Source organism: Sminthopsis crassicaudata, chromosome 4, assembly GCF_048593235.1.
Source record: "Sminthopsis crassicaudata isolate SCR6 chromosome 4, ASM4859323v1, whole genome shotgun sequence".
Classification (NCBI taxonomy): domain Eukaryota; kingdom Metazoa; phylum Chordata; class Mammalia; order Dasyuromorphia; family Dasyuridae; genus Sminthopsis; species Sminthopsis crassicaudata.
The window spans coordinates 354,116,980-354,137,703 of NC_133620.1; the positions used below are offsets into that span (position 1 = coordinate 354,116,980).

At 42.4% G+C, this 20,724-nt stretch overlaps 2 protein-coding genes across 3 annotated transcripts; both read left to right on the forward strand.

Moving 5' to 3' along the window:
* The first annotated feature begins 219 nt into the window (after nucleotides 1–219).
* Nucleotides 220–11,574, forward strand: RUNDC1 (RUN domain containing 1). Its single transcript, XM_074261620.1, has 5 exons — nucleotides 220–1,195; nucleotides 6,607–6,765; nucleotides 8,215–8,413; nucleotides 8,606–8,722; nucleotides 8,825–11,574. The coding sequence occupies exons 1-5, from the start codon at nucleotides 689–691 to the stop codon at nucleotides 9,688–9,690; spliced, it is 1,848 nt and encodes a 615-aa protein (XP_074117721.1). The 5' UTR covers nucleotides 220–688; the 3' UTR covers nucleotides 9,691–11,574.
* A 3,814-nt stretch (nucleotides 11,575–15,388) lies between these two features.
* On the forward strand, nucleotides 15,389–18,268 carry RPL27 (ribosomal protein L27). 2 transcript variants are annotated; one of them, XM_074261630.1, is made up of 5 exons: nucleotides 15,389–15,513; nucleotides 15,737–15,819; nucleotides 16,524–16,693; nucleotides 17,950–18,060; nucleotides 18,176–18,268. In XM_074261630.1, exons 2-5 carry the CDS (start codon nucleotides 15,739–15,741, stop codon nucleotides 18,222–18,224), a joined length of 411 nt encoding a protein of 136 aa, XP_074117731.1. In that variant the 5' UTR covers nucleotides 15,389–15,513; nucleotides 15,737–15,738; the 3' UTR covers nucleotides 18,225–18,268. The 2 variants fall into 2 exon arrangements, with proteins under 2 accessions (XP_074117731.1, XP_074117732.1); XM_074261631.1 differs by having other exon boundaries at nucleotides 15,459–15,537.
* The last annotated feature ends 2,456 nt before the right edge of the window (nucleotides 18,269–20,724 follow it).

The following is a 20,724-nucleotide window of genomic DNA, read 5'->3' on the forward strand; positions in this document are numbered from 1 at the left end:
GTAGACCGTAAGCACTAGGGTCTCTCTCCTGCCTCCTCCCATGCAGTACCATCCGAAAATCACCAAGTATCTTTTTTTTTTATTAAAGCTTTTTATTTTTCAAAACTTGCATGGACAATTAACATTAGCCCTTACAAAACCTTGTGTTCCAATTTTCCCTCCCTTCCCCCACGCCCTCCCCCAGATGCCAAGTATATTGGATAATATACAAACATCTATTTTCTAAAATAAAACTTTTATTGATATATTTTGTTTTAACATCGCTGACATTTCCCATGGTATCTTTTTTTTTCCCCAGAGAGCAATTCTTAGTGATTTTTTTATAGAAAGGGAAAAAAGTTCCATAATATTAACGTGTATCAAACAAGTTTAGTTATATGCATTGTCGTTAGATACACTCACAGCCCCCACTTCTGCAGAATGAGGCAGGGGTGGCTATCTGAAGTGGCCATAGGACAGTGTGAAGTAAATCGGCAGTGCTAAAGGAAGAGGAGGTGCTAAGAAAGCCCCCGAATAGCCGGCTCACTGCACAACTCAGTTGGAAGGTGGACCTTGGTTCTCGGGATCTGAAAGAACGCCCACTCTCGATGACGCCCCAAGCCTAGGCCCCGCCCACCACCCCGGCTCTTGCGCGCGGCGTTGCCATGGCAGCGAGGGGGTGCGGTTGACGGGACGCGCTTCCGGGAAGATGGCTGCGGCGGAGGGGATGTCCGCGACCGCGGTGGACGGAGCCGCGGCTTCGGAGCCCAAAGCGGAGGCCGAAGGGGAGGAGGCGGAGGCGACGCCGCCTCCGTGCGAGGCGATCCGGTGGGCGCCGGTGGGCGCGGTGGCCGAGGCGCAGGCGGCGCTGTGTGAGGAGGAGGAGGACGGCTCCGAGGGGTGCGCGGGCTCCGGCCCCTCCTCGCCCCCCGAGTCCCCGGGCCGGGCGCTGCGGCGGCTGCGGGCCGAACGGCGGCGGCTGGACTCGGCGCTGCTCGCGCTGTCCTCGCACTTCGCGCAGGTTCAGTTCCGCCTGCGACAGGTGGTGCGCGGACCCCCTACGGAACAGCAGCGCCTGCTGCGCGAGCTCGAGGACTTCGCTTTCCGCGGCTGCCCGCACGTGCTGGGCTGGGGCGCCCCCGGGAACCCGACCGCCGAGGAGGCAGACGGAGACCGGCCGCGCGAGGGCCCGCAGGGATTGCGGCCCAACGAGCCGGTGAGGCCCGCCCGCGGGCTTGGGTCTGGGGGCGGTTCTGGGCGGAGAGAGAGGGACCGGAGCACTGGGAGGGGGCCCCAGCCTAGAGAAAGGCCTGGCAGTGGGACAGTGTGGGAGCGGGCATTGAGACTGCTCAGGTCAAGCAGCAGAAGGACGCCTCCACCCCCAGCCCCCAGCTGATAGAGACCGGGGGGGGGGGGGGGGGGGGGGGCGGATAACCACTTCTGAAAGGGGCCAAAGGTAGAAGGGATCAGGATGGAGAGAGACCTTGGAGCCTGAAGGTGACCCTGGCAGAGAGGTTAGACTTAGCAGGGATAGATCTATATTCCGGTCCCTCTGCTGACCTTAGGAATCCCTTAGGCCCCAGCTTTACATCTGGAAGCAACCTTAGATGCCATCTGGTCCAAGCCCTCACTTTACAGATAAGGAAACTGAGGCTCAGGAAGGGGGAGAAAGGGACTTGCCCAAAGGGGTGTGAGCCCTCGTGCCCCTGACTCTAGTAGGGACCACTGTGCCCTTCTGTGCTTTAGGCAACTCCCTCCACTTGCCTACTGAGTCATAGGCAAGTGAGTTTGCTTTAGTGCCAGGACTCCCCACACCTGCAGTTCCCCAGGCTGGTGAAACCTGCAGGGAACATTGTCATCTCCAAAGGCCTTCCTGGGCCTCCCAGGCTGTGAGCGGCTCCATGGCTTATTGGGATAGTGTGCCCTCCCCCCCAGAAGTGTAGGTCCTTGTCCAGGCCAGTCCAACCTTGACTTGATGCAAGGACGGAATGGATAAATGCTTGGGAGTAGCATCCAAGGAATCGGGATGAAGCCTGTCTATGACTTCCTAGAAAGATCTGGAAGACATTTAATTTTAAATCCTGTCTTTCTGGTTTTAAGATTGTATGTAAAAGGACCTAATCACTAAAACTCAAATCTTGATTGATTTAGGCACTTTAATTTCCCCCTTGCCTCCCTTCCCCCCCCCCAATCACACACAGTCAATTGTAGGTTGAGCTCCCTTTGGTTAGTGATAAGCCTATTCATGGAATAATCTAACTATGTGTTCTTTACCACAGAAAACTTCCTTTCAGGGATGGCCCAAGGTATACACAGCTTGATATGCTGAGCGTTCTGTATCCCTAGACTTTGTTTTAGTTTGCTAAAGTCACATACACACTCCCACATGTGGCTTTTTTCCCACCTGAAAGTGAAGTCCTGGAAGCTTCTTATCAGCAAAGAATGTTGACCCACTTCTTTTAAATCTGCCAAACTGGATCTCCTGTTTGCTCTCCCACCCACCTCTCCCCCTCTTCATAGCCTCTGGGGGGGAAATGAAAAAAAACTTGAGAGGGAGCCATTCCCTCCCCTCACCCAAGCTTGTTGGGCCCTGATTGACACAGATTCTAAGAAAACCTCCTTTTCTGAACACAAGGGCAATAAATTGATCAGACCTTGTTTCAGGAGCATCAGCATCAAATGGCCCATCTGCATCTGATACAATTTTTGTACTTATTTGTATCTGCTTTAAGAAATGAGTAGATTTAAAAAAAATTTTCAAAACTCGCTGCCATTACCATTCACTTTCTCAAAGCCTTTTTCAAGTGACTGAACTTGTCTACAGGGAAGCTTTAAAATGCAGTGGAAAGATCAGTGGATAGAAGCACTTAGGTGCCTTCATCTCTCTGGGCCTGAGTTTCCTCATAAGTAAAATGGGCCAGATGCCCCTGAACTTCCTTTCCAGTTTTAAATGTCATTATGATACCCTGTGGTAGAAGATGTAATTGACTGCTTTACTACATATTATTTAGAATGCTTTTTATCCTGGTTTCCTACATTTTCATACTAGGAGGAGGGGGACAGGGGCAGGAAGGAGATGGGAAGAGGCAGGACAGAACAGGCAGTATGGACATTGTTTACTACCCACATTTTTTAGTGTTTGTTATAACTTATCCTGTGGTTAACTTGTTATGTTTGCCTCCATTCCAGTAAATACCATATTGTTTTTGCCCTGTAGGTTTTCTGCAAATACTCTCATGCACACTTGTTTTCTTTTATCTGCAGTTAGGACACTTTAAAAAAGAACTTTCCCCTTCTCCTCTGTGGCTGGTTAGACAACTTTTCATGGACAGAGTTCAAGACTAACAGGAATCTGTGGTCAGATTCATAGTTGACACAGTTGTGACTTCACTAAGCTATAGTCACTATTTCTAGAGAAGATATTGTGGGATTTTTATTTAGAGCAAACCAAAAACAATAAAGTGTTTATAAGATGTCATGACATTAATGTTTTTGCCTTTGTTCTTTCTCATGCCTTGCAACTTCAGGGATTGGTAAGTGCCATTTTAAGGCTATATTCTATATCCTTGTGGATAAACTAAAAATAAAGGCTTAGAATTCCCTGTGATTTTCATCTTTTTTTTGTAAAGTATGGTTTTCTGATAGCTTTATGCTCTCTATAACAAATTAGAAAAGTCTTAATTGTAGATTTAAAAAACAATTTTATTAAAAAAAAAAAAAACCAGAAAGGAAAACAAAACAAAACAGAATATTGTCTTGTACACAGCAGAATATCAGGTAGGAATATATACAATGTGTTACCAGTTCAAGAAAGTATATATAATAGTACAAGTTATATTCTTGAGTGTCCATCTTTTCTCTACTTTCTTCTAAGTTTTTCTTTTGTTCTTACTATGAACTTTTTTTTACTTTATTCTTTTTTCCCCTTTCCCCACTCCCCCTCCCTCAAAAAGGTAATAGTTCAGTAAGAGTATATTTATGTACATACACACACCCCCTTCTCTTTCCTATTCCTGCTAACCTTTTGCTTTAATTTGCCTTGGTATTACTTAGCCTTCTCCCACCTGTGAATCCCTTCCTTGTCTTCTCCCACCCTTTGCTTCCTTCTCCATTCATCCCTCTCCTTTATTTTCTTATAGATTTTGGAGGCTATACCCTTCATAATATACATATAGTATTGCCTATTTAACCCATTCCCAATGTGAGTAGGTTTTCAGAACTTTGAGCCCTCTGCCTCTTCTAATGCCTGTCTATTCTTCCTCTGAACCTCTTTTTTTTTCCCCTGAAGCAGTTGGAGTTAAGTGACTTGTCCAGGGTCACACAGCCAGAAAGTGTTCAGTGTCTGAGACCAGATTTGAACTCAGATCCTCCTGACTTCAGGAGTGGTGCTCTATCCACTGTGCCACTTTGCTGCCTCTGAACCTCATTTTTAAAAAAAACATAATTAAATTTTACTTTTGCCCCAAGCTTTCTTTTGAGCTACCCTATTGCAGATGTCAGTCTTAAACATGTGGTATACATTTCCATGTAAAAAAATAGATTTGTCCATGTTAAGTTCCTTGAAATTGATCTTTGATATTGGTTTTTATATGTTATAATTTCTATTGAGTTTGGGTTTAGTTGAAAGAAAGTCCTGAAAATCTGCAAGTTTGTTGAATTTTTTTTTTTGTTAAATATTATAAATAATTTTGCTGGATCTGATATATTTGCTGTAGCCCAATTCTTTGCCAGTATATGTGATTCTAGGACCTGCAGTCTTTTATTATGGCTGCTAAGTCTGTATAATTTTAATTGTTGTAGCTCCAGCATACTTGCATACTTAGAGTTGTTTTTCCTTATATATTGCAAGATTTTCTCTTTGATCTGGGGATTTTGAAGTTTGGCAGTAATATTCTTATATGTTTTCCCTAAAGCATCTCTTTGAGGTGATGATCAATGGATTTTTTCTATTTCTATTTTCCCCACATGTTCTTTAACTCTAAGACAATTTTCTTGGATTATCTCTTGCATTATTGTGTCAAAGTTCTTTTTTTGTGACAGTTTTTAGGTAGTTCTTCTTGATCTATTCTCTATAAATGTTGTTTTTCTTATGTTTCACTTTCAATTTTTTCATTCTTTATATTCTGTTTTGTTACTTCTTGGTGTTATAGCTTCACTAGCTTGCACTTGCCCAGTTTTAATTTTCAAAGAGTGAAATTCTTTTAAGATTTAATTATGGATTTAAAAAATAATTCTATGCATAAACTGGAAGCTGAAAAATGGGTGTGGGAAGTGCCAAGGAAAGGCATTTGAAGCCTAGAGATTATTAACTAGCAGTTTACTCTGTGCTGACTTAATTCTCATTTATTATTATTTGGCTCTATAACTCCCATCAGTGCACTGAATGCCAGAGAATGGAAGAAGAGATCATTGTTCATTTCTTACCTTGATATGATGGTCAATAAACATTTATTTTAGGCACTTACTATATGCCATGTGCTAGAGTAAAAGGTAATCCTTAATCTGAAAATGGTTACTGTCTAATGGAGTAGACAATATGTAAAGAGCTATGCACAAACTAACTATAGATGGATGGATAGATATTCTATAAACTGGAGAAAATCTTGAAAGGAAGGCTTCTAGCAAAAAGGGAGTTTTTCCAAGCCACTGGGTTTGGAAGAATGGAAGAGACAGTGACATAATCTCTCTGTCCTTAGAGAATTTAAACATTTCATTCTTAACCTAGGGTGAGCTGTTAGTACCCTAACTATGCATTGCTACACTTGACAGTGAATGGATAAGAATGACAGTGGTGTTACATCTTTTCCTTCTTCCCAAGTTGCTGGGAATTAGAATGGGAACATACCAGAAACTAAGCAAGGGGGATATTCCGTGATGTGAACCCAGACAAGATTTTTTGAAGGAGGGAGAAGAAAGAAATAATGGACCACCTCATTCTTATGCCAGTCATTCAGAGACTAACTAGATTATAATTTCATTTGAGATGAGATATCTAGGCTCTATAAATTCTCTTTATTTCCTCTTAGTTATCTAGAAATTTTCTTTTCAAAATGCTGAAACTTTAGCTAGATTGAATAAGGGGCAAAGCAGTGGTTCATTTTCTTCCCTAGACAACTAGGAGAAGAAAGAATATCTTCTATAAACTAAACGTGGTGGCAGCCATGGGGGGATAAGGAATCAAATTTGAATGATTTTCTATATTTGCCTAGTACTAGGTTGTTGGTTTTTTCTTTTTCCCAAGAATATCTTTTATAAACTAAACGTGGTGGCAGCCATGGGGGGATAAGGAATCAAATTTGAATGATTTTCTAAATTTGCCTAGTACTATGTTGTTGGTTTTTTCTTTTTCCCCAAGACTCCTAGAGAGGTGGGTATGAGCTTGAAAGTCCAAAAGTGGTAATGTCACCTGAAGAAAGTATGGGCTTTTCTGCTGGGGAGGTTGCTTGTGCCCGAGACCCAATAAGCTTTGTTGGCAGAGATATCAAACAATTGGTGCAGCCCTGACAGACCAGTTTGGATGAAGCAACTAGAATAAAAGGCTCCTGCCAGAGAGAGAAGAATGCACAGTGTCCCCTGCACTAGTCCTTTTCATGTTCAACATATGAATTCTATTTCCTTATTTTATAGAGTGAACAGGAAAAACAGGAGCTTGTAGAAGCCCAGAGAGAGAAGCAGCGAGAACTCATTGTTCAGCTCAAGACTCAATTAGATGACCTGGAAACCTTTGCCTACCAGGAGGGCAACTATGACTCTCTACCACAATCCATGGTCTTGGAAAGACAGCGGGTAAGCAGATCCTGGAGGTTCTTCTGGTGGTCTGTGTTGGACATGTGCAGCCACTTCCCTTCCACCCCCACCCCAGGCTGTTAGGACTTGACCTTTGCTGGAGTTCTTTTAGCTGGCTTTTCCTAGTTCTCTTTTTGGGTTATCTCCTCCGACTAATCAAATTTTTAGGAATTAGAAATAGTTTTTATTATAGCATGATAGACATAGATTTACTACTATGTCTTTGTTATATTCTTTATATACATACACATGTCTATAGAACTGTAGTTCAAATTATGTATGAGTATGTACCTATCTTCCTTTATCTTTAACTTTATCTTCTTACCTATGTCTTTAAGGTAATCTTATTTAAAATTATTTTGCATGATTATATGCACTTATATTTGCATAATTGGAAACAATAATTTTCCCTTTTCTTCCTACTCCAAAAAAGTTATATGACAGAGTTCTAGAAATGTAGTATAAATTTCCAGCACGTTCTCTTCAGTGGCCTGCTTATTTTTCTCTAAAATTTGCCACACAGTCCTCACTATTAACTGATTTTTTTTTTCCCTCTAGTCACCTGGAACCCTTGGTGACCAGAAATTTGAAGAAATCAGAATAAGCTTATGCTGGGACATATGGGATATCCTGTCTCATATCATTACCTGGTTTTACAAAAATATGTTACCAAAAAACACAAAGAGGCAGAATTTAGTGATTTTCCAAATGAGGGTGGAGAACATGTGACTATGGTGGTATTTATATCATTCTTGTGCAATCATAGTGATATTATGAAAGCTCATGAATAGCCTCTGTAGGCTGTGCCATGCTTATAGAGTGGCCTTATATGACAGAGAGACTACAAATGAGAAAGGAAGGTCTGGAGACTTTGTTAATCAGCTGGTCTGGTATGTCTCCCCCTTGTGGAGCTCCATTTCTTTTTATTTTTTTTTATTTTTTTATTTTTAAATTTTTTATTAAAGTTTTTTTTTTTTAATTAATTTTATAATTATAACTTTTTTGACAGTACATATGCATAGGTAATTTTTTACAACGTTATTCCTTGTATTCCCTTCGGGAATTTTCCCCTCCTTCCCTCCACCCCCTCCCCTAGATGGCAGTTCCTATACATATTAAATATGTTATAGTATATCCTAGATACAATATATGTGTGCAGAACCGAATTTTTTTGTTGTTGTTGTTGTTGTTGTTTCAAAGGAAGAATTGGATTCAGAAGGTAAAAATAACCTGGGAAGAAAAACAAAAAATGCAAACACCTTCTCTGGGTGTAGCTGATTCTGTTCATTATTGATCAATTGGATCTGAGTTAGATCTTCTCTATGTTGAAGATATCCACATCCATCAGAATACATCCTCATACAGTATTGTTGTTGAAGTGTATAATGATCGTGGAGCTCCATTTCAAGCTGTGAGTGAGGGGACATCATTACTTTTGGTCTCATGCAGGTGATCATAGACGAACTAATCAAGAAGTTGGACATGAACCTGAATGAAGACATAAGTTCACTGTCTCCTGAAGAGCTCCGGCAACGTGTGGATGCAGCTGTGGCTCAGATAGTCAACCCTGCCCGAGTGAAGGAGCAGTTGGTAGAACAGCTGAAAACCCAGATCCGAGACCTGGAAATGTTCATTAATTTCATCCAAGGTCAGTGGCTTGAGACAGAAGGTGAAGGTATCTCAGAATCACAATTCCACATCCACATGAGCATGGAGCACCATCATGCAGTACTGGCCCATTATCACTTAATGAATGATCACAATCAATAAAAACTATCCAGCCCTGTTCTTCAGAAAGGCTAGTAAGTCAGTGTCTTCTTCTTGTGACTTTGTATTACAGATGAAGTGGGAAGCCCCCTGCAGACAGGAGGTGAACACTGTGAGTGCAGAACGTCAGGGAAGCCCGGAAATGGCCCCTCTAGGGTGGGTACTCGGCTGCCTCCTGGCAATAAAAAAGGTGAGTGTGACCTCATCCTTGGAAGCTCTGGGGGGAAGGGGAGGGTGTCTCCACTGTGGAAAAAGGTGCCTCCCACTGACAGGTGGTTGTTTCTTTCCTCAGTGAATGCCGAAGAGGCAAGGAAGATCCGAGAGACGGGGCTGCACTTGATGCGGCGAGCACTGGCCGTGCTCCAGATCTTTGCAGTGAGTCAGTTTGGCTGCACCGCCGGCCAGATCCCCCGGACCCTATGGCAGAGGGACCAGGCTGATAGGGACTACTCTCCTCTGCTGAAAAGGCTGGAGGCCTCAGTGGACAGGGTGAGACAGTTAGCTCTGCGCAACCAAATGAGCGATCATGTCATCAGCAGTAGCAGTCTTCAGGACATCCCCCTTGGGGGTAAAGATGAGTTAACGGTGGCAGTGCGAAAGGAGCTGACCATCGCCATGCGAGATTTGCTGGCCCACGGATTGTATGCCCCCTCGCCTGGGATGAGTCTTGTGATGGCGCCCATTGCTTGCTTGCTCCCATCCCTCTCCTCCGCTCCTCAGACCATGCACCCTTGGGAGCTCTTTGTGAAATACTACAACACCAAGAATGGCCGAGCTTTTGTGGAATCCCCAGCTCGAAAGCTGTCCCAGTCCTTTGGGCTGCCTGTAACAGGGGGTACTGTGGTGACGCCCAAAGCAAGCTTGCTGACAGCCATTCATGTGGTGCTGACCGAACATGACCCTTTTAAGCGCAGTGCAGATTCAGAATTGAAGGCTTTGGTGTGCATGGCCCTGAACGAGCAGCGTTTGGTGTCATGGATCAACCTGATCTGCAAATCCGGAGCGCTCATTGAGCCGCACTACCAGCCGTGGAGTTATATGGCGCACACAGGTTTTGAAAGTGCCCTCAATCTGCTCAGCCGCTTGAGCAGTCTCAAATTCAGCCTCCCAGTGGACCTGGCTGTCCGGCAGCTCAAGAACATCAAAGATGCCTTTTGACGAGCAGGCCCTTGCCCCCCCCCAGTGCCTCTCTCTAGGGATGAGTTACCACTTTACTGCATGAGGCTGAGGGAGTTGGAGGAAAAAGCAGCTGGCTGACAGGTTCTCCCTAGGCTTTACATAGGTGGCTAGTCCCAGTGCCTCTAAAATCTGTCACCCACTTAGCACCTTAGAAATTCACATTTGAAAGCCCCTCGTTGGAAATGCCCTACCCTCATACATGACCACCTGCCTGTGTTTGACTGGGTGCACACGTGGGCGTGCACTTCCAAGGCAATTTTGCCTTCCCAGCTGCTCTATTGACCCACAGATATCATCAGAAACTTAGCAAACCCAGAAGTACATTCATTGTGTGGCGATGACAATAAGGGTTGGCAAAGATGTATTCCTGCTTATGAGGGGAGAAATTAAGCCCAACATTTTGCTGCTCAAATGAGAGACTATTTTTTATTTTGGACTTGACTAACTTCCAATAAGATGAACACTACCATATACACAGTTGAACAGAAAAAAGATAACTGTATCTGAAACTGTAGATCTGTATACATATAGTTCACTTTTCCTTTTAATTTTTTTTCTCCTTACCCCTGCCCCCCTTTTTGGTGGTAAGCAGGGGATAATTGGGTAGACATAATAGAGGACTGCATTGAAAGTCAGGAAGACTTGAATTCAAATCCTCCCATTTACTTGCTGTGTGACTGAGCAAGTCACTTAACCTCTGTCTGCCTCAATTTTCTCTTCTGTAAAAATAGGGATAACAGCACTTACCTTTCTGGATTGTTATAAGAGTCAAATGAAATATTTGTGAAGCTCTTTGCCAAACTAAAACACCTTAGAAATGCTAGATATATTATCATGTGTTTTTTTTTTTTGTTTTTGTTTTTTCTTAAAGCAGGTTTGAATGGCTTTGGCCAGGCCCCCTTGTGATCATTATTTCTCCTTTGTACCCAAAGAGGGATGCCAGAAGTTTCTGTATCTTTTCTCTGTTCTAAGCCTATGAATGCAATAAGAAAAATTATACTTTCAGACAAATTCAGGCAGGGCTGTCAGGGAGTTAACCATGTTTTATATTTATTTGTTTTTATTTTAAATGAAGCTGCTTGGAAGCATCTTTTTTTTGTAGAAATCAGAGCCTAAATCCAAGAGGGCAAAAATGTTTTGCCAGTTTGTGCCATGATAGATATTCTCTTGCCTTTTGTGTTTTCTCCTATCTGCCATCCTTTTTTAGCAAGACTCTTGGATCCCTAGGAATTTGAACCTGATTTCTCAAAGGTACATCTGTTTTTGAACTATTCTGTCAGGGACTCCCATGCCAAGGCAGACTTATATGTATAAAAATACATGTGCATAACCAGTATCAATTTTTCCTTAATTCAGAAGCAGAATTACTTAGAGAAATAAAGACCGACCTAGTTTTCTTCTCCCTTCAGGGAAGGCTTTAAATCTTAGATATGTTGACAACTAGCCTCTCCCATTGTGGGTGTTGATGCTTGTCCATGATTGTTCCCAAGAGTGAAGTGGGAAGAACTTAATAGTTAATTCTAGAACAGCCCTATTTAAGATTTATTATCACTTTTTTCTTTTTATTCCACTTTTTTTTTTTTTTTTTTTTTTCAATAAAGTTGTGGTGAATACCAGTACATAACTGTCCAAAGTTGTGAATGTTCAATTTTCTGGACAAGCCTCTGAAATTTAAAAACTCTTGAAAAAGCTTTGTCTTCAGTTACATGTACAGTTGTGGAATGAAATTGTATCTGCTGGGCTTTATGGTGCGTTTTAACTTAATTTTATTTTTTCAGGAAATGTTATTTAAAATTGTGTTGATTTTGTTCCTAATTTATCTACCATGTGTGACAGAATAAATGTAAATGTTGTGGATGTTAATCTCTCCTTGTTGCTAACAAAGCCAAAGTATTTTGTGTAAATTTTCATAATCTTTAAAGTGTTTTCCTAAAAGCTGGGGTTTGCATCTCAGATTCAAAGAATGTCTTCTAGATCTTCTGATTTTTTAACTGAAAAGAATTAGGCATTCTAGTATCTCTAGCAAGCTGCTCCATTCTTTATCATAAACTCTGCCTTTTGTAGATGGGGCTATCCCAAAGAATAAGGCCAGGCTGTACACTGGAGTTATGCTGGTTAAAAACAAATTGCCTTATGGCTCCCCAACAAAGACCCAAAGAATAAGCTCTTGCAAAGGGTTCCTACTCTGGCTGCTCATACTAGTTTTCTGCCAACATCACCAAAAAAAAAGGATACCACAGCATTTCACAGATACTATATGACCTATTCCAGAAGTAAACTATAGAGGATATAAATACCTATTCATTCAACAAACATATTAAGCATTTGCCAGTACAGTGTACTATCCTAGACGACATGCACAGATAAAGCTAGATGCAGGCCCCTGCCTTGTCTTTGTCTATATATTAAATGGTAATATAACTCCTATAGACATCTCAAATTAAATAAAATTCTTTTTTTTTGGGGGGGGAGAGAATCTTGGGTTATTTTTTTAATTATAGCTTTTTATTTACAAAATATATACATGGGTAATTTTTCAGCACTGACCCTTGCAAAATCTTCTGTTCCAACTTTTCCCCTCCCCTAGATGGCAGGTAGTCCAATACATGCTGAATATGTTAAAATATATGTTAAATCCAGTATGTATACATATTTATACAGTTATCTTGTTGCACAAGAAAAATCTAGATCAAGAAGGAAGAAAAAGAAAAACCTGAGAAGGAAAACAAATGCAAGCAAACAATAACAAAGTGGAAATGCTATGTTGTCCACACTCATTTCCCATAGTTCTCACTCTGGGTGTAGCTGACTCTTCATTACTAAACAATTGGAACTGGTTTGGATCCTCTCATTGTTGAAAAGAGCCACGTTCATCAGAACTAATCATTGTATAGTTTTGTTGCCATGTATAATGATGTCCTGGTTCTGCTCAATTCACTCAGCATCAGTTCATGTAAGTCTCTCCAGCCCTCTCTGTAATTATTCTGCTGGTCGTTTCTTACAGAGCAATAATATTCCATAACATTCATATACAGCCATTCTCCAATTGATGGGCATCCACTCAGTTTCCAATTTCTAGTCACTACAAAAAGGGCTGCCACAAACACAAAATTCATTTTTCTTTCCCTCTAGATCTACATTTCTGAAATTCTCTATTACTGCCAAGGACACCATCATTCTTCCAGGCATCCAAGTTCACAACTTTGATGGTATCCTAGACTCCACATTCTCACTTTAACCTGCAGGCTGTTGGCAAAGCTTGCCACTTGTAAATTCTATTTCTCTCTACTATGCCCCTTTCTTTCCAGAACCCCTATGACTTTTACCCAAGTTAAGGTCTTCAATTGCTCTTATCTAGAGTATCAGAGGTTCACTTCCAGCTTCTCCATTCCTCTCCATTCCATCTCCCTCCCGCACATTTGTGATTGTCACCTATCCAATCAATCACCATGAATCCTTGTCACTTCTCAAATCAAATATAAAGTGTTTAAAGCTCTTCACCATCTGCCTTTTGTTACACATTATTCTTTTCTGCTCAGTACAGTGAGACCAAACTGCCTTTACCATCCTCAATTTCTTGTCTCATCTCTTTGCACTCTTCCATATAAGTAATAGACCCTTACCTTCTCACTACCTCTTAGAATCTCGAGTTTAGCTTAAGACTTGGCCCAAGTGCCACTTTCTCCATGAAAACTTTTCTGACCTCTGAGGAAATGATGCCTTCCTTCCCAGGATTGCTCCATTTTCATTTTGTACACATATTTCATTACTTAGCTATGTATGGATTATTAGAATCTAAACCCCTTAGGGATGGGGACTTTTGTATCTTCAGTGCTTAGCATAGTGCCTAGCTTATAGTAAATATTTACTTGTTGATTAACTAATTGCAGGAGGCTAGCAAAGGTTTGCCAAATGTTAACAATCTACTTTCTAGGGGAAAAAAAAGTATGCATAACAAGTTTTAAACATCTCTATCTTAAATCCAAGCAACAGAAAAAGAAAGCATACCCTGATTTGTAACATTTGTCTGTTTCTGGGGTGCAAAAGCTTACAGTGAAAATGTAGTAACTAGCCACAGCAATTCAGCACACCATTAAAGCCAGCTGCCCTCTAACAGATCAAGCAAAATAACTTTGAGTAATCTCTAACACCTGAATTCCAATCCTGGATCTGCCTAGACACTATGTGATTGAGCAAATCATTTAACCTCTTTTGGTCCCTGTTTCATCTCCAAAATTAAAGGGGTTGAAGTACCATCCAGCTTTAATGCTCTGTGCTTTAAATTCATGTAGACTTTGAGCAGACATAAAAGAAAAATATATTGGTATATACTGAAGACTGTAGAGCAGAAGCTCAGCACTGGGTGGGGTGGAGTCCTGTGGATTTTTAAAAATAATTAAATCATGATTTCATTAAAATTGATTTCCTTTGTAATTCTAAGTAATCCTATTCACTTTTAAGTTAAATGTTTTTAAACATTCTGAGAACCCTGTGGACGGGAGAGTATTGTCAATTGTAGTGATAGCTAGTATTTATAAAGAGGCTTAAGGTTTGCAAAAAGTTCATTTTATCTGCAAAACAATCCCATTTCACAGATGAGAAAACTGCTCGGGTTACGAGACTTGCTTGCCCCGTCAAGACAGTAAAGATCTGAGGCAGGACTTGAACGCAGGGTTTCATAATTCCAAGTCTATGTGCAGAGCCACATAAAAGACTTACATAATGGTTAGCCCTGGACTGTGCAGTGAATATTAGTAAGATTCCCTTTCGTGAATTCAGATCCGGCCTCAGACACTTCCTAGCTGTGGGACCCTGGGCAAGTCACCTAACCCCGCTTGCCTCAGTGTCCTCGGCTGCGAAATGAGCCGGAGAAGGAGATGGCAACTCTCAGAGCATTGAGAGAGGTAGTTCCGGCACAAATCAGACAATAACAATGGCTCCCACGCCATGCTGCGCGCTGGGGACACAGAAAGGGGACGGTCCCTCCTCCCAGGATCTGGCCGGGGAACAACGTGCAGGCCGGAGGACAGACAGGGAAAGCTTCCCACAGGTGAGGAGGCAGAGCATCCCGGCGTAAAGGCGCTGGCAGCGGAGCGAGGGAGGCGCGGGGGCGCCCGGAACTGCAGGGGGGCGGAGCCGCCCCTCGGAAAGACCGAGCGCCCTCACACTGGGGGCGATCTCCAGCTACCGGTATTTAGGAAAATGGGAGGGGGAGGGAAGGTGAAACTGACAGAGGAGCGGAGCCTCGTCCTCGGGCTGGGCCGGACTGCACTCCGGCGTGGGGCCCTCCTTGTTCGAGGGCAGGGATCTTTGCCTTGCCTGCATTCCCGGCGTTTATCATAGACCTCGCACTCAGGCAATAAACCTGAGCTGAAGAGAGGAGCTCCTTCCCAGTGCCGATTAAAGCACAGCGGAGGCTGGGAGGGAGGGCGTCCCTCAAAGCTGCTCCCCCGGCAGATCCCACCCCTCCACCCCAGTCTGTTCTACGGGGAGAGTCTCCCATCACACCCCACTCGGAACTCTTCCCTGACTCCGAATCCCGGAAACAGGGAAGCAGCCTTTTGTCCCTAGTCTGAGCCCTGGGCTGCTAATAAAGTTCGGTTTCACGGAACGATTTACCGGCCCAGGCACCCTCTCAAAAAGCTTCTTCCGCCCTTAGTCAGGCTTCAGCAGAGCTTGACTGGAATGCCTACTTTCGGGGGCGGGGCCGAAGGCGGCAGTGACGTCATCCAGCCCGGTGTGAAAGGTCAGCGGAAGCGTGCGGTCTTCCTTTTGGCTCTTGGAGAGGCCTGGTTCGTGTCGGTGAGTCTCGGGCTCCGAACCGCGGTAGGATCCGCTGCCATCCGCGCCCTACGGGGCACGGGGTCCCTCGAGGTCTTCTCAGCTAAGACCTGGGGGCCTGCGGGATGGGCGGGATGTGGTTCCGCGGGGAGGCTCAGGGAGCCGGGGCTGGATTTGGGCTCAGCGGTGTCGGAGGCCGTCCCTGCGCTTACGGGTCTCTTTCCTGCCGCGTTCTTTTCCCCAGAAATGGGCAAGTTTATGAAACCCGGGAAGGTGGTGCTGGTCCTGGCCGGGCGGTACTCCGGGCGCAAAGCCGTCATCGTGAAGGTACGGGAAGGTCGGGGCGGGCTGAGAGTGACGGCCGCTTCTCGAGTCAGCCATGCATGCATTAAGCGCTTGCTGTGTACCCTGCGCGGTGCTAAGCTCTAGCGAAACAGGCAGAGGCAAAAGCAGCCCCTGCTCCCAAGAATGCCCGTATCCTAATGGGGGAGGTCAGCGTGCAGAAGTCGAGCACCGCCGAGCTGGGGACTGGATGAGTCGGAGATAATTCTCTGAGGAAAAGGCGAGCATTAAGGGAGCACGTGTAGGAAGCTGGCTGGCAGGGGCCGAGGGAGAGAAGCATGGTGGGACAGCCAGAGTGTTAGGGTACGGACCGTTTTGTGTGCGGAAGAGAAAGCCCAGTGGGACTGAATGCAGGTGAAGTGGGGCGGGGAGGAGGACTGGAGAGGCCAGGTGCTGGTTACCGAGGTGGCCTGTACATCCTTAACAGGCCTGAACTTTCCTGTGGGACACAGAAAAAAGAACTGGGATCTGGGTGAAGTGGATCTGGAGTCACTGACTTTTCAGCCAAAATCTCTGTCTAAAGGGACATTTAAGCATTCTTGTTGGGGTTTGGGTTCATTTTAGCAGCCGTGAAGTTTTGAGACGCCAGCTTTCTAGGGAGCTTGCTCCCTGGGCTAAGACCAGAACCTTTGTGGAGCAAGTTCCTTGACAGCTTGCCAACCTGCTGGCATTTTAATTGTTTTTTTCAGAACATTGATGACGGGACCTCGGACAGGCCCTACAGCCATGCCTTGGTGGCAGGAATCGATCGCTATCCTCGCAAAGTGACTGCAGCGATGGGCAAAAAGAAGATTGCCAAGAGATCTAAAATCAAGTCTTTCGTGAAAGTTTATAACTACAACCATCTCATGCCCACTAGGTAAGGCTCTATGAAAGGAGAGGGTACAGTTGGGAAGAAAAAGTGGTTTGGATGAGATTTCAAAAGATTTTCAAAAAAGGCCGAGAAATAGGTTAACTTTCTTTTTTTTTTCCCTCAGTACTTTATATTTCTAAATATATTGAAAGACAGTTTTCTGTGAATCTTGTGTTCTCTCCCCTCCCCAAAACAATAAGCAATCTGATATAGGTTAAATATGTCTTATCCATAGTTAACTGTAAAAGAAGTGATTTTTCTGTATGCATTTTGTGTTTATGGGCTTTTCCACAATAAACACAATTGACATCTTCTTGTACCTTGGGCTTTGGTCTCCCATAAACGATTAATGGATTATAATTTATTAATTAAACATTTCATGTCCAAGCCTTTTTCTTTATGCCTTAAAAAAAAAATTGTTGAAGGGCAGCTAGGTGGTGCAGTGGATAGAGCACCAGCCCTGAAGTCCAGAGGACCTGAGTTCAAATCTGGCCTCAGACACTTAACCTAGACACTTTCCTAGCTCTGTGACCCCATTTGCCTCAGCAAAGAAAAAAAATATCCAAATGGGCATAGTCCTATGGCCTCTTTCTATCCCAAGACGAAGTTTGAAGTAACATAGGAAACTTGTAGCAAGGGAAAAAATCTTAGCTTAGTTTTCAATTATAACTATTCCTTGACCAATTCCAATGGAAAGATATTTCTCCAAGATCAAAATCATTATTCTTTCTAAATAAAACAAGAATTGGGAAAGGAAACGTTTATCAAGCTCCTGTGATGAATCAGGCTTTTTGTACTTTACAAACATTAAATCACTTTACAAATATCAAATCATTTAGTCCCTTGCACAAAGATCATCCAGCTAGCACAAGTACTGACTTCTGTCACAGTACTTTTATCGTCCCACCTAAGTACTTCAGGTGGATCTTAAACCAGTTTTCTGTGAATAGGGAAAAGTCAAAATTAGGTTTGCACCCTTAATCCAATTCTCAGCCCATAATTAAGTATATGTCCTGCCTTTTATTTGTTCCTTTACTCAGCTACCCACCACTTCCCATTTCCTGCCTAAACTTAATCCTCTTAGTCTAACTTGTGTAAGAACTGTTTAGAATCTGGTACTGGTACTTCAAATTTTGTTTTGGTGGTCTCACTAGATAGACTGTGCCTGAGTTCTGATGGTAGAGTTGCATTCTTGGCTTTAGAGCTAACAGGGGCTGGGTCTAGTTAGCTTCTCTACTAGCTTCTACTTTTCCTATCTCTAGATACTCTGTGGACATCCCATTGGACAAAACAGTTGTCAACAAGGATGTATTCCGTGACCCTGCACTAAAACGTAAGGCAAGGAGGGAGGCCAAGGTCAAGTTTGAGGAAAGGTGAGTTATAAGAAGTAATATGATACTGGGGGGGGGAGTATCCCTTTAATATGAAGGCTTTGTCCTTTTCCTTGTGGCTTATATTATCTCTTCATCAATGTCTTTTTTTCTCTAGGTATAAGACGGGCAAAAACAAGTGGTTCTTCCAGAAGCTACGGTTTTAGAGCTACCCTGTTGGTCAGTAAATAAAATGTTTATTAAAAATGGACATTTGTGTGTCTGATTCATAGAGTACATGGAACTCTTTACATTTGTTGGATAAAGTGAAGAGCAGGGAGAAATAGACTGCAGTAGGAGACAGAATGCTATTGTATTGATATGTGCATGTGCACACAATCATTTGTTGAACCTTTGTTTTATTCCAGATCTTGTGCTAAGCTCTGCACATTTACAGATGTGAAATAGCTTCTGATGAGGGAATGCTCTAGCAGATAAGGAATCTGGGAAAAGCTTCCTGTAGAACAGGAATTTGTAAATTGGGTCCATTAACTTGATTTTTTTTTTTTTTTAAATATTTTGATAATTGTATTTCAGTATACTCATTTTATGTATTTAAAAGGATTTTGTGAATAGTTCCATAGACTTTACCAAAGAAATCTATGACCCAGGGCAGCTAGGTGTCACAGTGGACAGAATACCAAAGTCAAGAGGACCCGAGTTCAAATGTGGTTTCAGGCACTAAACACTTACTAGCTGTGTGACCCTGGGCAAGTCACTTAACCCCATTTGCTTCAGCCAACAAAAAAAAAAATCTGACCCCAAAAAAGATTATGAACTTGCAATAAAGATAATTGAGTTTTGAAGGAAATAAAAGATTCCAAGAGGCAGGAGTGCATTCCATTCATCATAGAAAGCATTAAGGGGTATAATGTATAAGAATCCTGGAAAAAGAAAAAGGATAGAAACTGGCTCGATTAATGATATACATCTATTTTAGAACTTTTCCTGTTACCTTAGTACCCCTATTCTTTCATCTTATCCTCTACCTTTAAAAAATGCCTAACTGTTAAAACTGCAGAATCTTAAGTGACCCTCAGGAATTGTTTTAAGCCTTTTTTATGATAGTATTTAGATCTGAACACTGATTCCAAAACACTCCTGATGGAAAATGCTATTCACATCCAGAGGAAGAACTGATGATCTTGAGTGAAGATTAAAGCATGCTGTTTTTACTCTTTTCCTTTGTTCTTTCACAACGTGACTAGTATGAAATAGGTTTTACATGATTGTACATAACTTATACCAAATTGCTTGCTTTCTTAGCAGTTAGGGAAATAAATGGACCATAAAATCTTTTTTTTTTTTTTTTTTTCCCCTGATGCTGGGATTAAGTGACTTGCCCAGGGTCACACAGCTAGGAAGTGTTGTCTGAGACCAGATTTGAACTCTGGTCCTCCTGATTTCAGGGCTGGTGCTCTATCCACTGCGCCACCTAGCTGCCCCTACCATAAAATCTTATAAAGTGCTTTGCACTTTACATTTAAATGTTATTTAAAAACAAGTATTTGGATGTTGTAGAAGAATAGTTATAATCTCAGGTAATAAATTTTTTGCTAATTTATCCTTTAAGAATTGCAAATCATTTTTAAAAACAATTGGGATGCGTCCTAACTTGGTCAGCTCTAATAGAGAAAAAAAGTCTTATTCCATAGTAGTTAGAAACCTTTTTGTGAAGAGAATTAAATGCCAAATAGGAGTTTGCATTTGGTCCTGTAGGTGAGAGGGAGCCAGACAACAGATTTGGAATGACAAGATCAGGCTTACCTTTAGAAAAATAACTGGTGAGATGGGCAGACCCTTGAGTTAACCAAATAGCCTTTTTTTTTTTTTTTTTTAAGAATAGTCTAAATGGGTGATAGGGAGCCTAAATTAGGATGAATGCCTTATAAATGAAAATAGCATATTCCAGTTGAGTGAATGAGAAGTCAAGGTTGATAATTTGATTAGAACAATGATGTGACCCTTGAGAGTGAGAGAAGGCTTGGAACTGTTACTTGAAAGTAAAAGTGATTTGTTTCAGACATGGATAGGTGCTATGAGTTTGGAGATCGTGAAGTTTAGAGTTAGAAAGGTAGCTGTGCAAATTATTAACATGAAGATAATTGAATTTGTGAAATTTATGAGGTCAAGAAGAGGATCTAAGCATTGGGGTACACTCCAGTATGCCATGGAGTAGTTCAAAGAGAACCAAGCACTGTAATGAATACCCAGAGAGGAACGAACATCCAGAAGAAAGTGGTCAGCCAGATCAACAGCTTTAGAAAAGAAAAGGAAGATGAGATTTGATTAGCTATTAGATTTGGTCATTAAGAGATCATTAGCAAGGAAAATAACAAACATTCAAGATGATGTGGGGGGGAAAAATAGAGGCACTAATTGGAGTTGTATACTGATACAGTCATTCTGGAGAACAATTTGGAACTATGTCCAGAAAGTTATAAAACTACTTACTGCTGGTTCTGTATCCCAAAGAGATAAAAAGGGAAAGAGTCCACATGAACAAAAAAATAACGACTCTGGTGGCAAGGAATTGGAAATTAAGGGGATGCCAATCAATTGGGTAATGACTGAACGAGTTATATGTGATTGGGATAACTGTGCTATAAGAAATTGCTGTATCAAATTAATTATAAGGAAGAGGGAAAATTTGGAACTCAAAATTTT